The sequence below is a fragment of the Anguilla rostrata genome, chromosome 7 (genome assembly GCF_018555375.3).
Source record: "Anguilla rostrata isolate EN2019 chromosome 7, ASM1855537v3, whole genome shotgun sequence".
Lineage (NCBI taxonomy): Eukaryota > Metazoa > Chordata > Actinopteri > Anguilliformes > Anguillidae > Anguilla > Anguilla rostrata.
The window spans coordinates 3,854,048-3,870,464 of NC_057939.1; the positions used below are offsets into that span (position 1 = coordinate 3,854,048).

General features: G+C 41.8%; 2 protein-coding genes and 1 long non-coding RNA gene across 6 annotated transcripts; 1 reads left to right on the plus strand and 2 right to left on the minus strand.

Moving 5' to 3' along the window:
- Positions 1–152: 152 nt before the first annotated feature.
- Positions 153–6,979, minus strand: ccdc107 (coiled-coil domain containing 107). The gene is made up of 6 exons (XM_064342399.1): positions 4,411–6,979; positions 3,868–4,085; positions 3,443–3,515; positions 3,232–3,322; positions 2,883–2,992; positions 153–1,602 (listed from the first exon to the last, which is right to left on the minus strand). The coding sequence occupies exons 1-6, from the start codon at positions 4,547–4,549 to the stop codon at positions 1,277–1,279; spliced, it is 957 nt and encodes a 318-aa protein (XP_064198469.1). The 5' UTR covers positions 4,550–6,979; the 3' UTR covers positions 153–1,276.
- On the plus strand, positions 1,965–16,391 carry glipr1a (GLI pathogenesis-related 1a). 4 transcript variants are annotated; one of them, XM_064342403.1, is made up of 7 exons: positions 7,727–8,052; positions 11,886–12,134; positions 12,421–12,539; positions 12,739–12,824; positions 13,102–13,128; positions 13,831–13,855; positions 14,654–16,391. In XM_064342403.1, the coding sequence occupies exons 1-7, from the start codon at positions 7,867–7,869 to the stop codon at positions 14,790–14,792; spliced, it is 831 nt and encodes a 276-aa protein (XP_064198473.1). In that variant the 5' UTR covers positions 7,727–7,866; the 3' UTR covers positions 14,793–16,391. The 4 variants fall into 4 exon arrangements, with proteins under 4 accessions (XP_064198474.1, XP_064198473.1, XP_064198470.1 ...); XM_064342404.1 differs by lacking the exons at positions 7,727–8,052; positions 13,831–13,855 and adding an exon at positions 1,965–2,181 and having other exon boundaries at positions 14,584–16,391; XM_064342400.1 differs by lacking the exon at positions 13,831–13,855 and having other exon boundaries at positions 14,584–16,391.
- Positions 11,521–14,773, minus strand: LOC135258807 (uncharacterized). The gene is made up of 2 exons (XR_010331101.1): positions 14,648–14,773; positions 11,521–13,879 (listed from the first exon to the last, which is right to left on the minus strand). It is a non-coding gene; the product is annotated as an uncharacterized LOC135258807 (long non-coding RNA).
- Positions 16,392–16,417: the final 26 nt, after the last annotated feature.

Sequence of the window (16,417 nt, forward strand, 5' to 3'; positions counted from 1 at the left end):
CTATACCAGCACATATGCCAGGTTGAGATACAAACGCTATTTCACACGATTTCAAAAAATCTCAAGGAAGTGAATGCTTTCTTAAGGCACTGTATGTATAAGTACTTAAGCATGGGAGCATTTGAACACAAAATGACAATTACAAATTAGAATGAAAGGTTAAAGTATATTATGTGAACCATATAATTTATTTCAGTAAGGCATAGTGTTCACTCAGTTATTTCAAAATGGTTTGCTTCTCATAATGCCACAGTGCTCCTGTCCACACACAAATATCTGTGAAGAAAATCGAAAGACAGTTTAAGACAATATATCACAGGCCATACCATACAAAATATAGACAAACAAATGTGAATCTGTAGTGGTGAAGACATCTATATGTCTTTTTTTCTTATTTCCCAAGTCCATACAACAATTGTTAAACTGATAAATGGCTAATTATGTCTTGATAGTGTAAATTTATTCAAAGCCGGCATTATCAGTTATTTATTTAATAGCGTAGAGGCTAATTTCTTGATTTCTCTTACTCAGAAATTATTCTGGTCTTCATTTGTTGCTCTCCCTGAAATTGAGGTCTGAAATTGTATGATCTACAAGGAGAGTCAGAGCCCTGAGGGACTTTATTTAGCCATTAGGCTAATGAAGGTAGGTTTCTCTGCACGATAGCATTTGCTTAATAAATACTCAAGAATAAGTGCACATAAATATAACGCGTTCAAGATCTGAGTGGCGTGGAACCAGACCTTCTAGACCGGCTCTTGAAATGGCCAGCGGGTGTCCGTAAAACCAACCCCCCGTGTTCATGGACATCGGGTAAGAGTACTGGACTTGCAATAATCCCACACAATAAATACACTGCATTCATTAGGATAGGGGATTAAAACTTCTAACAATGACAGCATGCAGTATGTGTATATATACTATATGCATTCAAACACACAGTGCATGCCAAAAGAGGCTCGTGCCATTGCAGTCATATCTAAAAAATATTACAAATATATATTATTGAGAACTTTCAGATATTAATCCTACAGGCCAGCATTCTGATATGACAGCATTTTAAAAGCTTTATGTAATAAAACGATCGTGAAGCACTTAACTACATCACAATATGATGGTTTCACACGATAAATATGCAGTAACAAAGCTTTTTGCATCCCGGATTTCCACACGTGTCTTGCAGTGAAGAGGAAGAGTCTTCTAACAGGCCATCGCCACACTGAGCATGAAAAAAAATAAATAATCAGAAATTCATATCCAGAGTAAAAACACGTTTTCATTCCGGTCTGTTGCGTCGCCTCAGGCCAGTTCCCAGACTTTCGCTCGGAAGACTCCCGACTTCCTCGATGTTTGTCTCACAGGAGTCCTCTAAGGAGGGCATGTCAAGGTCATGGTCGCAGCCTCCTCCTCCCTGCTCTTCCTCCTCCTCCTCCTCCTCCTCATTGTTTACTTTGTCCTCGAGAGGAGATTCTTCAGCGCCCTCCGTCCTGCCCTCAGCGCCGACGTTCCCCTCGTCCTCCTCTGCCGCGGGGACCTCCGGCCGCGGCTCCTGGGCGGTCAGAGACTCGATGAGGTCGTCCAGGTTCTTCTCGCACCCGGATTCTTCGAGAGTCAGAAAACGACACGCGCGTTATTACAGGCATTCATTCATCCAACGACCCAGCGCCACAAGTCCAGCATACAAAGGCAATGGCACTTGTGGAATCGTACTTCCTTTCCAAGTACCCACAATCCTTTCTGCTTGATTCAGTCATCGCGGTGCTGCTGATGCCATTTGCCAGTACATTTGTAAACTGAGACTGGGAAAGGGTGATGTAATTCAAAACTGAGTGACACAACCACACAGAACATTTTCCAGTAAGAGCTCATAGCTTCTAGGGAGGGGCCATCATCCCCCCCCCCCCCATCCACACAATAAAACCAGAGCCTTGTTACCACATGAGCACAGAACAGGGAAATCTCAACAACCACAGAGCAACCAAAAACTCCCCCCAGAACCCCTGGAATCACTGGAATAACACAAAGGGTCAGAACAGAGATAAAGGGTCAGAACAGAGATAAGATGAGCACAGTTCATATAATCAGCTTCTGCACTGAATGAACTTGCTTCCAAAGGCACCCTGGATAACGTCATTTGCAAAATATGAAGTAACAATATCAATCAATGACAATTCAAAACAGGCAAGTAATACTAAAAAGTCATACGAAAATATAGCGACCAGTGGCAATTAAGGAAACTAAGTATTAATCATGGTACAACGTTACGGACCATGCCATGTTGTTTGGTATGAGAAGATGCATGCGGTGATGTTAATTTTGTGTTTCTAGGACATATGGTTAAATGTTACGACCTTTAAAGGGGAAAAATTTATTCATTTCGCTTGGCACAGGACATGTTCAGGGCATTTTTTAAAATAATTTTTGTTGTGAAATTATGTCTGGGGACCATTCATCATCTTGCCAAAAATGACAAAATTATGCATACATGGGGAGTCAAAGCTTTCTCCAAAGTAAATCATTATGACCGTTCTTGGCAGTGTACACAACTTCACCAAGTGAACTTTGTTATGCTCAATCTGGAATTTTGCACATTTCCATGGCTCTTATAAGTTATTACTCACTCAAAATTTTGATATAATGCCTTCTTACAAGCATGTACAGCATACAGAAGACATCTTTGTTTCAACTGAACTCATAATCATGAGAAGATTTGTTTTGATCTATGGCCAGGAACCGTCCAATCAACGCTTTCTTCACCGCAAATGAACACTGCAATGAGATCGCTTCTCAGGTTCTTGGAACCCTCGTCATCGCTATGGGGGGTCATCATGGCAGCAGTTAGTTTGAGAAAAGAATCACGCCGACTGAGGGAAGAACAATACCTTCGAGGTTGATTGGTGGACAGTCCATGCCCCTCTTTTTCATCAGGTGCCGGATGCTCTGCAGCTGGGACATGATCTCGTTCTTCTGCTCAAATGCCACAGACTTCACACTGGAATGTGAATTGTGAAAACAGTACATTTTAAAAAACGGTCTGTAATCACGGTTTGCTTCGTAGCCTATAATACAAATTATTTTTTAAATATACAATCATTTACCAATAAAGCACTATGGATCAATCTGTCCAAAATTCATGCATATCAAGTTACATAGAAGAAAAAAAAGTATGCATGATTGTGCCTCAAGATGAAGCTTCAAAGGGCCAGCTAAATATTTTTTTCAACAACTCACCAGTTTGTCAGTGGATCCAGCTGAGTGAGTATTGAATTCAGCATCTTTTCTGTCTGTGCCAAGCGCTGCTCCAGTTCATTCAGCTGGTTTTCTGTGGAGAACAATGACTGGCACTGAAACCCATGGTGCAACGCAAGCAAAGCTAACTGCATGCCGAACGTAAACAACTCACTAAGAATGCAAATATAGAAGTGACAGTTGACTACATTACCTGTCTCCTCTGGCTTTTTTGTACCTTTGCCAGTTTTCTCCTTTGCAGTCTTGGTGTCCTCTTTTGATTTAATCTGTAATTAGAAATTAACTGAATATAAATTCATGTCGTACCATGCTGAATATACGTTTACATTGTGTAGGATTGTAAGGGTGTCTTCACTTCACAGTTTTTTAAAAAAATAAAAAAACATCTTGTCTTGTAAAATCAGAGATGCCAGTTTAACTTTTCAAAAACGAGTGCACTCCTGTTTCCACACACAAATGTATATCTGCTAAGCAAATGCAGTAATGTAGTTTAGGGTGTAATGCCATTTGTTAATGTGTCACAACACTGGCCATAATGTCTGTGCTAAAATGTGTAATTGTGCAATCAATGACATTTAACCATCTTATATACACACGAAGTTACACTTAAAGCGTTACCTTTATGAACTTGTACACCGCAAAGATCCCTACTCCGATGGCATAGAGCGGCATAAGAGTGAAGACGTAGCCCTTGCTGTTTGCTTTGTATTTCTCGCTTTTCATTTCGTGCTCCATAACTTTCCTCATCTGCTGCATGTTCTCGATTGTCTGCCCCTTTGATCCTGCCGCGTTCGCGTTCAACTGATGTCCTCGTGGACCCGGGCTGAGACCTGGACCTGCAGTAAACATCGATGTGCAGATGCAAAACTGTTATGCACTGATCACATGCTCTATGCTATTTTATAAATAGGTTACACAATTGGACAGTTGGCGCTGCTAGTTGCATTTCCGACTAAGTAAAGAAACACGGCAGGTCTGATCATTAGCTGTGTTTAAAACAGCTACAAACTAGCCCTGTGCAATGCGTATGCGGTTGACTAGTATGAAACCACGGGTCAGTGATTTATATAGCTATTCCATTCAATAACATTCCATGCAAGCATGCTGGCCAAGTCAGCTCTAATCGCGCGGGCAGTAATCAAAGCCACAGAAACTACTAACCTTTCCTGTTATAGCGAGGGTCGAAGCCTCTTGTTTCCTTTGATCCTGCACCGCTGCCAAACATCCTTGGGAATACCACGAACACGAAAAGCACAGCGGTGAAAGCGACCACGAGCTGCTGAGAAGACGACATAGCCATTTTGCCACGACAAGTAGTAACTGCACTTCAAAGCGATATTAGCTTTTTTTTTAAATCCTTGCTTGATTTATTATACACCGCGAAAATAAATGCACGCTGCGAAGTGGAAGTCGAAAACATAAGAAACTGTCAACTCGTTTACACTTATCACTTCCTGTTGCATTAACCAATCCTCGGCTGAGTCGATGACAAGGAAGTTACGTTACCTTCTGAAAACGCGAGCGTGTGGACGGATTCAACCGAACGATGTCGAACCCTGTGTTCAATCAAAGAAAAATGTTGAGAGTTGTTTTTTTTACACTGGTGTTTTATATGTGGAGTTGCAGACAGCATTTACAATGGCTGCTGTATACTAAACAGATTATGAAATATGTCACTGTTTGCTTCCGTGGTTGCAAAAAGGAAAAAGGAGCAAATGCATATCCCTAGGCTGTCCACCAATTAATTACTTGGCTAGCAATAGTCCTACCCTACCTGTGCATCACGTAGCACATTCAGGAATTCCTGAAAAATTACAGCAAACCTCTAGAATAAATTCTTTAAAATTTAATTAGGCTACACGATGTGCACACGTGATGCTATTTCAGAGAACATATTAATCAAAGCTTTATTGACGCCATTTCCTCGCTCGGTATTTTTTATTAATTTTTTTCTCGCTTCCTAAACAAGGCAGGGTGTAAAACAGCGCACTTAACTCGTACTGCGAAACTGAAAATATCGGTGTGGCCACTGGAAAGCGCTGTTGCCTCGCCTGCTGGTAGTGCTATTAATAGGAGCCTCTTGAGATTCAATTATCTGTTTTGCCAGAGACACGGAAAGAAACATATTACAGTTCACAAGCAACAAGTACAGTATACGCTAGCACACGTGAAACGAGTCGGAGCTGTAAAGGAAACTGGGTGTTGTAATGGTTATGAACTCCAGATACTAGATTCTCTTGCTTTTGTAACGCGTTCCGTAACCGCTACAAATCAGGTACCAAGCTCATCCACTTGTCCACAACGAAGTTTCACGCAGTGATTTACGGGAAGAGGAGGTATTCTTGCCTTAACAGGGACCAAGGAGATGAGTATACAAGAAAGTTTAAGTTATCCCTGAATTAGATCTGAATCGTACACTCAAGAAAAAGGGTGTCCCTGTGCATAAAACTTAATTTCAGTCATAATTTTCATTAACTAGGCCTACTCAGTGGTGGGCTCCAATGCTGACGCGGCGTTTAGGAGATACTAAGCTACCCGAGATCACAGGTCAAAACTTCATTTCTCAGTGCCTCAATACAATCACTACCTCTCCCGTATGAATCCAGCTGCAGGAAACATGTTTTACATGGTGAGGTTTAAGGATGTCTTTTGCTCTTAGGAACATGTGAATATTATGCAAATACAAATATGTGAATATTTGAATACAAACAAAGGTGCTGTGGACATGTACGCAGGTGTGCCGAAATGGTAAATGGACTGCATTTATATAGCGCTTATATCCAAAGCGCTTTACAATTGATGCCTCTCATTCGCCAGAGCAGTTAGGGGTTAGGTGTCTTGCTCAAGGACACTTCGACACGCCCAGGGCGGGGTTTGAACCGGCAACCTTCCGACTGCTAGACAATCGCTCTTACCTCCTGAGCTATGTTGCCCCCATATGTTGAAATACAGGAAGACAGCTGTCAGTGACCTTCTTCACCGCAGAGCATGAACAGGTTACAGCAGTCTTTTTTTATTATTATTTGGCCTACATCCTCCCCGTTTTTCTTCCTGTGATATCAGGCTCACACTGCAACACTCATAGGGGTGGCAGTGTAGCATAGTGGGTAAGGAACTGGGCTTGTAACAGAAAGGTCATAGGTTCGGTTCCTGGGTAGGAAACTGCCGTTGTACCCTTGAGCAAGGTACTTAACCTGCATTGCTTCAGTAAATATCCAGCTGTATAAATGGCTGCAATTTAAATGCTGCGTAAAAAGCTGTGTAAGTCGCTGTGGATAAGAGTGTCTGCTAAATGCCTGTAATGTAATGTAATGTAATGCAAACTCTATTGTCAGTTCAGGAGAGCGCAGAATGTGCACAGGATGTCAGCCACCCCTTCTTTTCACACCACAGCTCACAGGACAGGCTGCTACTCAGTCAGAGACACTTCAGGTGTGTGAAAACATGCAGGCAGGCACCCGACTACCGAGTCACTTTGAAAGGGCGTTGTCGGCTACACCACACGCCACACTGCACCACTTCCTGCTGAGGTTTTTTTAGAAAACCGTATGAACCCAGAAGGGCTGTCCCTCTTGCAAAGGCTTCCTTCTGAAGGAGTTAGCTGGATAGCCTCAGTAAATATTTTTGAAATAGCTTGAGCTTCTGTACAATCATATTCCACAAAATTTAATATAAGTCCAACCCCATCTGACCAGCGTTTTCTTTATCCAGCCTTGTGAAGTGCCTCCACAGGGAGGAAGTGACTTAGGATAAATATATTTGTGAGATCAACACAGCCTGCACCACTGCTGATGAACAACCCATTCCTAAGACACCAAGTTCTGATTTTCCAAGAGATAAAAAGTGAGCTCTCAAGAATTATTGGGATCTGGGAACATTATATTGGTCAAGTGTAACCAACAAAATATCGCACTGTGGCAGAAGGAAGCTTCATGTATACTGTACATATGCCTATGGAGGTATGAGACATCATATGAGGAACCCCAATAAAAATGAGGGTGTGTGCATATGTGCAAGCTTGAATGAATGTTTAGCATTTGTTGTATAAGTCTTCATATTTTTGGATTAAATGCGCCAAGTGATATTTGCTACACGAAGATACAGGGTGGTCAGCACTAAGGGTTGTGAATAGATTTATTCTGCCATTCAGTCGAAAGACACTGAAAGTATAATCTTCACTTCTAAAGATGGAAACTTGTTTCTGAGAAAGTTAAGGAACTGTTTACCATCAGATAAAAAGGATATCTGTTCCAGCGTATGAAAAAGAAAAAAAAAACAGCATTTTTTTGGCATTTTATTATTGTGCTTCCCTGAAATGAACATTCACAAGTGCAAGACCGGTGCAGCAGTCTGCTGCGAGTGTTCTCCAGAGTCGAGAGGCACTGGTCTGTGCAAGAGTGCACTTGTGAAGTCAGATATGACATCGGTATCAGAATTTTCACATTGACTTCCTTCCTTTTTTTTTTGTGTTCCTCTGAAAACCTTTAACTGACAAGCAAGTTCCTGTCAACCGAGGTGTACTTAAGAGCATTGCTGATGGTCCAGAGAAGGAACTGGAATCTCTGATTGAGGTCTTGGCTTCTGACCTTGTGTTAGATTTTTTTGTGTGTGTGGGTCATGGGCCAGTTTCTACGACGACTGCTGTGGTATGCGGCTGTGGTTGGCTCCACCGTGAACCCGCAGCGCACCGAAGACAACCGGCTGCCCGAGATCACGGATCAGGACTTCATTTCACAGTGCGTCAGCTCTCACAACCGATACCGCTCCGCCGTCGCCCCGGCCGCAAGGGACATGTTTTACATGGTAAAGTACGAGGGCCGCCTTTTCCTCTTAAGAAAATAAACGTGCATATTATGTGAGTATCTGAATACAGACACAGGGGCTTGCAGACACGCACGCAGCCGTGTAGAAATATGCAGTCCCAGCCTGTCACAACATGTTAGCAATGTTGCGTTAACAGAGCTGACGCGAGGACAATATATATATATATATGTTCAGCAGGCTGTCTAACCGAAAAGACAAAGGGAATTACGGAGAAACGGAGTGGCAATTGCAAATTTCACATTAGTAACTTACAGCCATCCTTTCCCATTTCTCAAATTCACGAAAAAGGACAAAAGGCAATTTAATCAATGCCCACACGGTGTTCATTCCGAGTTTGTTCCTGCATAATCTTACTTTGAGGGTAGCAGAAGAAAATCGAAAAATACATCTTTTTGTTAAGTGCAACTATGTGAAAACAACATTCTTTTAACATTTTTTGCCATACAGGCTAACTGGTGCATGTGGTGACTTAATATGCACTTGTAATATTATATGTCATAAAAAACACGTTTTCAACATACAAAAATGCCATGTTACTCACACGTACAAGACATACCCCGTCTATAACTCATTCATTCAGACTTCCAAAATCCAGGCCTGCGATTAAAAGTATTGATATCAAAATGACGCCAACTTATGCTGCTACAAACAATATAGGCTATCTTGCCTCACCGAAATTACAGATGTATTCCAAAGCAATGCAATTTCCTCAATTCTTTCAAGTCACTTGACCCTGTGTAAAAAAAAAGTGTAAAAGAGGAAATTATCTGCCTGAGGGCGAGGCGGGATTCAATCCTTCAACCGGAGGTTTACCGGTCTGTGACTTTGTTAGTGCAGCACCATGACATAGCTATGCAATGCGTGAAATATCATTAGCAAACCTGTCCGTGGTTTTAAAGAACACAGGCCAGTAAGCACAGAAGAGCTCCCGTTGAATCCATATGGCTTTGCAATATTGTAGCCGGTTATATAACTGAACATGCAGACGGTACGTCATAATGCAGTGTATACGTTCGGTGAACAGCGGGTAGATATGGTGCAAAAGCAATAATTGAGAAGTAGTAGACAATTATTAGTGAGGGTAAAAGCAGGTTAAAGAAACACGTTCCTAGCTGGGCTTGAACCTAGGACCCCATGTTCCCAAGACTGTAACCTTGCCCACTAGGCCACAGCAGACTTCCTGTTTAAACTGGAAATGTTTCAGAATAAAAAGGTATGGGTATTTTGCGTGTGTATGCGAGTTTTTGATTGGGTCGTGTAGGTGAAGATTTGGCTGGTGTCGGTAAAATGTCCAATGGGGAGACATGTTGTTAGTGGGATTGGCGGCAGGAAAAATAAGAAGAAGAAGAATGAGAAGGAGAAAACACAAAATCCCCTTAGTTTGGGGCTTTATTGTGTGGACATGTGAAGTTGTTTATGAATTCTGTCTGTTGAAATGGGGTGAGAATGTACAGAATTTAATGTTTTTAAGGGCTGAGTGTCTGTGGCTGTTGTGGTTATTTCTGTGGGGAACCCTGAAAAGTGCCAAACTCTCGGTGCTGTATAGGTATGGGGCATGCCCCCGCTAAGGTGTAACTTGGCGGGATGGCATACCTGCCAAAGGAAAACACTGTTGGTGAGATCAGCAGTCATTATTACAAATAGACAGACCAGGCTATTAAGTGGTAACCTGAATTTTTGTTCTCTCAATACACAGTTTAGTCCCTTGGCATTGTAGTTTCGGATTTGGATATTGATCAAGACAGCTGCAAAACAAATATTCATTATAGAAGGAACTGGTTACGTACACGACACAAAGATATTTTTATCCACACCGGTAGTCAGGTGACATAGCTGAAGGCGGTCCCTCCCCAGAGTCGACTAAAAGAGGAACAGGATGGCCTGTCTTAACGACTACTTGTATTTTTATTTATTTTTATTTTTCCATAGATTGCGTTGTTGCCGTTCTCGTTGTTAGTGTTAATCAGTTTAAAGGAGTACCATGGTGGTTGAACGTGACACTTCCCAGTTGTCTTCAGGCAACAACAAAACAAATGTGCATAATTTTTTTATTCTTCAGTCATTTCAATGTACTTTAAAACGTATTTTTCTAAGCCTAAATTTCCCACTATAAAAATTCACCCGAACCGTCTGGGCGTGGTAATGAGAACTGTCAGTTAGCTATGATTGACAGACCGTTCCCCGTTACCATAGCTACCCCCATGATACGCGCTCTCTTTGGGAGACTGAATTTTCACAAGCTAGCTAGCTTAGTAGTATATCAAGTATCGATAGATAGCTAAGGTAAGGACGTTGACTTGTATACAGTTACAATTTTTGCTATCTAGCTAGCCAAGTTAAGATAAAAGCACAACTATAACGTCCTCATAAAAGCGAACTAGCAAGCTAACGTTATCGATAACATTGCCTTATGAAAGCAAACATCCTAGCTAGCTAACGTTAGCTAGCTAGCTAAATGAATATAACCAGAAATATCTAAAGGAACTCTAATTTAAGTGAACCTAACGTTAGTCTATTTGCATTGTCTGAACAGCAGGACGGTGTGTCCTGTCAGATTTCTTTACGGGGCGTGGAAATAGGAGTGGTTACTGTATTCGTGACGTAGAAAAATGACAACTTTCTCAACCGGTTGAAAATGGGACGATGAATTTAAAACGCATATTTCTCCAAAAATACAGAACGGACATATTTAATACTTTGCTCATTGTGTTTCTTCAATGCCTCTTGTGCAAATAGCACATAAAACAGAGAAAGTGTGAAAATCACCATGGTACTCCTTTAACCATCAGGGTCCAAGTTGAACTATGCGGTTGTTCCCTGTACTTGGACCGGTACTTCTCTCTAGGGGTTTCGTCATACTTGTTCCTGGTTATGGTTATACACTTTGTTGTACGTCGCTCTGGATAAGAGCGTCTGCCAAATGCCTGTAATGTAATGTAATGTAATGTAATGGAGGGGTTTTTCGAGGTGGACATTTTTAAGGACAACAAAGACTCACTGGCGGTCGCACTGCTACGCCAGAGGAGTGCTTTCACTGATGCACGAGGAGATTTTAGGGGGGTTGCCATGGTCGGGTTTAGGGACTACCTCCCTGCAGACGTCTAAAGACTTTTTTTTCCTGTTTATGTTTCACACAAACACATGCGATTCATCCTTCACATCCCACTTAACCATAAATAGCATTAGGTTAGCTCACCGCTACTGGAGAACCTAGGGTTAGGAAAGCAGGGGATGGGTCATAACAATTAAAATAAGTATTCCACTTGGGAAAAATACACACACTTTTCGACCTCACACTATAGCTCTATTTACGGACTTTAAATGTAATTGCAGAGCAACAGATTATTCGGGCTTTCTGAATGGTCAAAGCCTTAAAATGTAAAATATAACATACAGTACACTGCCGAGAGGTTAATTTTGGATAAAGCCACAAAGAAAGACAAAAAATAAATGTGAATCCCGTGTTTATTACATTCCTGCATTTACGAAATAAGGAATTTAGTCGCACTCGTCAACATGCCAACAACGGCATTCTCTGTTTGCATTGCCCCGTTAATCTCAGTTGCAATCTGAAACCCCTGCAAAACAAGACACTGCAGAGCTTTCTCTGTCTGTATCAGGTCTGCCAGGCTCCGTAAAGACAGTGGAACGAACGAACCCTGAGCTGTCCATTATTATAGATGCAATGCAAAATTCTATTGAAAAATCTGGACAAAATACATTTAAAGATGAAACGTGGGTTATGCAGAATTTGACTTCTTCTACGTCGCTTCTTCTTTATCAATAATCCAAGTATTGTTTCTTCCTTCCAGACATGGGATGACGCACTGGCCATAACCGCTAGAGCCTGGGCGAGGCACTGCAAATTCATCCATAACCCCCGATTAGAGACCCCGAGGGAGGTGCACCCCACTTTTAATTCCGTGGGCGAAAATATCTGGGTCGGGGCGCCATATTCCACTTTCACAGTCGAGGGAGCAATGAAGCTGTGGTGCGATGAAGTGGCACACTATGACTATTCCTCTAACGGGTGCACAAACGTATGTGGACATTACACGCAGGTACTGTCCCCCTTTCGGGCTGTTTGACCACTTTTGATTCTCACAGTTAAGAAATGGCATAGTGGTCCTGGTTCTGTCATTAGCGTGTAGTGCATTTTTGGGGTTCAATCACATTAACGATTATTTCATCTTGGTCTACAAAAGACAGATATACAGTATGTATATACAGATTTGATTTTTTATTTTTCTCTATGGCAGTCAAGTTCAAATGATAATTTGACTGCATAACCAATAACTGTATAACCAGAGGGTTGATTAAATTTCATTCCATAACCCCACTGTCTAGGTCGTTTGGGCCAAAAGTTATAAAGTTGGCTGTGCAGTGCAAGCTTGTCCAAACGGAGTAGAGTTCACCAACTTTGCCGACCGCCCAGGAGCCATATTTGTGTGTAACTACGGAGATGCGTAAGTAATTTACATATAAACAGTTCATTTGACGGTACTGATGTAGGAGGAGGGTAGACATCTTTGATTGTAAACACATCAAGGCTTTAAAAAAAAAAAAATCTTGCATAGTATGCCTTTAATAACAATTTAGCGATATCACCATTTTGCACAGGACTGATTTTAGGAACTGAGCATATTTTGTCTTTTCTTCGGCCAGAGGGAATTATGTGGGGGTCCATCCTTTCATAGCTGGACAATCCTGCAGTGAATGTGGTGGTGGAACGTGCGAGAACAATCTCTGCCGTGAGTTCATTTCCCCCCTAAACGCGTCGCTCGCACACGCACAAATTTTGCACTCGATTTGAGGCTGATTTTTTTGACAGACCACCGTCCGTGACAAAGTCGGGATTACTGCATTTGTTAAACGTTACTTCCTCGGCCCGAGCCAGAGAAAAAGTTCCACACATTTTATCCCACTGCCAGAGAAGCATGTTTCACTCCACTCTCCTCCCCTTTTGTAATTCAAATATTTCACCTGAATAACGGCACAGGCCCTGACGTCAGCTTTCCTTTCCGACAGGCGACGCGAAACGAGACCAACTGAAACGTAAGTCATCACCATACGAGCTTCTTGAACCGTGACTGTAAGACACAAGAATGACCTCACCTGGAAAACAAACGATTAACACATTAAAATAACTACACTAATTCATGGATAGCCTATACCACTACCAGTGGTCTCCAACCCTGGTCTTGGAGAGCTACAGGGTCTGCTGGTTTTTGTTTTCACCTTAAAATCAGCACCCAATCGAGACCCAAGGCACCAGGTGAGTTGAGTTAACCGTGCAATCAGCTGCTCTAATTGATTCGTGAAGTGCAGAGTCACCGTGAAAATCGGCAGACCCTGCAGCTCTCCAGGACCATGGTTGGAGACCACTGGCCTATACTAGTGGGATTTGCCAAGCACTTGCACAGGATGTAGCAGCTTGGGATGTAGCCCACGTTAACAGGCCTGATGACACGAGAGTACTGCCAGCTGCACTTTCCCCAGGCGTTTAGCATCTCACAGCATGGGGGCGACATAGCTCAGGAGGTAAGAGCGGTCGTCCGGCAGTCGGAGGGTTTCCGGTTCGATCCCCGCCCTGGGCGTGTCGAAGTGTCCCTGAGCAAGACACCTAACCCCTAACTGCTCTGGTGAATGAGAGGCATCAATTGTAAAGCGCTTTGGATAAAAGCGCTATATAAATGCAGTCCATTTACCATTTACAGCAGCCCTCTCTAATGGCACCTTTCCCCCGCTCACACACAGGGTATGACTGGACTCCAAGCTGGGACCCAGATGCCAGTTCCTCTGCCTCCTGTGGGTCGTACTGCCTGGGGGTGCTGATCACCAGGCCCCTGTCTGTCTTGCTCATATTCATAGGGGTTTACGGACTCCAGATGCTCTACCCCAACATTTTCTTCTACGAGTGACTTTCTGGCGAGAAAGGGTTGCGTAAATATATATATATATAATATATATATATAGTATGTAAAATTTTAAATGCTACTGGTTAGACGATGCTTTTACATTTCATGACAACGGTGTTCTTAAAACTTAACAGTTTCCTCATCGAACAGAGCGGAAGTAGCCATTTTGGTTCCAAGACCAGTTCCGTGGTCAACTCTGGTTAACCATGCTGAAACCGATCAGATGTTCATTTCGCCAAGTCACATTACGACGTCAGACCTGCCAACCTTGGGAAAATATTTTGAGTACCACAATAGTCAGTGTAATGCTTAGTTCACATGCTTTCGCACCACTTCACTTTGCACACAACAGTCTGCAAGAGACACACACACACGCGCCTTTCTTCATAATTCTAGTTTTGACTGTAGAAGTGATCAGGCAAAATTGTATAATTTGACCTTATTCTAAAATATCACTTGCACTGGGCTATATTATGATATACTTGCAAGAGGCATCAATTGTAAAGCGCTTTGGATAAAAGCGCTATATAAATGCAGTTCATTTACCATTTACAGCAGCTCTCTCTGACACCTTTACCCCGCTCACACACAGGGTATGACTGGACTCCAAGCTGGGACCCAGGAGCCAGTACCCCGGGTACCAGTATCCCAGGTACCAGTTCCCCGGGTGCCAGTTCCTCTGCCTCCTGTGGGTCGTACTGCCTGGGGGTGCTGATCACCAGGCCCCTGTCTGTCTTCCTCATATTCATAGGGGTTTACGGACTCCAGATGCTCTACCCCAACATTTTCTTCTACGAGTGACTTTCTGGCGAGAAAGGGTTGCGTAAATATATATATATGTAGTATGTAAAATTTTAAATGCTACTGGTTAGACGATGCTTTTACATTTCATGACAACGGTGTTCTTAAAACTTAACAGTTTCCTCATCGAACAGAGCGGAAGTAGCCATTTTGGTTCCAAGACCAGTTCCGTGGTCAACTCTGGTTAACCATGCTGAAACCGATCAGATGTTCATTTCGCCAAGTCACATTACGACGTCAGACCTGCCAACCTTGGGAAAATATTTTGAGTACCACAATAGTCAGTGTAATGCTTAGTTCACATGCTTTCGCACCACTTCACTTTGCACACAACAGTCTGCAAGAGAGACACACACCTTTCTTCATAATTCTAGTTTTGACTGTAGAAGTGATCAGGCAAAATTGTATAACTTGACCTGATTCTAAAATATCACTTGCACTGGGCTATATTATGATATACTTGCAAGTCAAAAGTTTGAGTACACCTGCTTAAAACCATTTTTTTCATGATTAATATTTCATTATATGATGTGTGCTTATACAAACTGATAACCATAAGTGAATTGCATTTAATTATTTAATAAAAATTGAAATAATTTATTTTGTATAATGTAACATGTTTTCATTTTCAAGTATTTACAGAAACTTATGTTGTAATGTAAAAAAAAAATTTTTTTTAAACTTATGTTGTGATGTAAAACACTGTCAGTTATGAATAAAACCAAGTTTCTGTTCATGATTTCCATTTTTATTTAATAATTAAATAATTGAATCAGCTTATATAGGCACACATTATGAAATGAAAAAGTTAATGAAAAAAAAATTCAATTGAAAAATTATTTAGGAATGTAGGCCTTTGTAACTAGAGGTTTAGCTAAATTATTACAAGAAGCTCCTTGGTGGCTAATGTCAAAATCATAAATGCACAATGTGCAAAATGCATGGTGCGGAAGTTTTGCGGGGCGGAGGTACGGCCATTGCTCCTGATATTTTGCTGCAACAGAGCTAAATCGTGTGCGAGCTACTACTACGGCTAACTATATACACAAATTTATCTCATTAGGATATACCTCTTGAAATGCATCATCACGTAAAGTTACCGAACAAGTTTTAACGTTTTATATGTTAACATTACGGTAACATTTTTGTGCTTGATTATTACTCTCCCGCTTCTCATTTTACCCCAGCAATGCAGCGTTACGCCTCGGTGGATAATAAAGTACCGCTGTGTATCAGTGGACGCTGAGTTAGTCGGGGAGGGGTTACAGAACCACAAGCACAAGGTCGTAGCATCTGGTCCAATCCGAGGGATGTAGTTTAAATACCGAATAAATGTACGGTATTGTTTTGAATTGATTTATTGTTTTCCGTAATTAAATTTGAAAATACGCAAAAAAAAATATATATATTCTGTTGGCATTTCGTACATGCGTATTTTGACGAAGAACTGCGTGGTTGTTACACAAAATGCGTGCAGGTTGGCAGGTCTGCAACGTTCTACAACTCAGAATGTTTTTTTACGCTTGCCAACTGTGATGTGGTTTGACGCTGCTCTGCTTCGAAAAAGTACACGGTTAATAAAATGCATTATGTATTATATTCCGTCCTCATTTTTTACTCGTTTA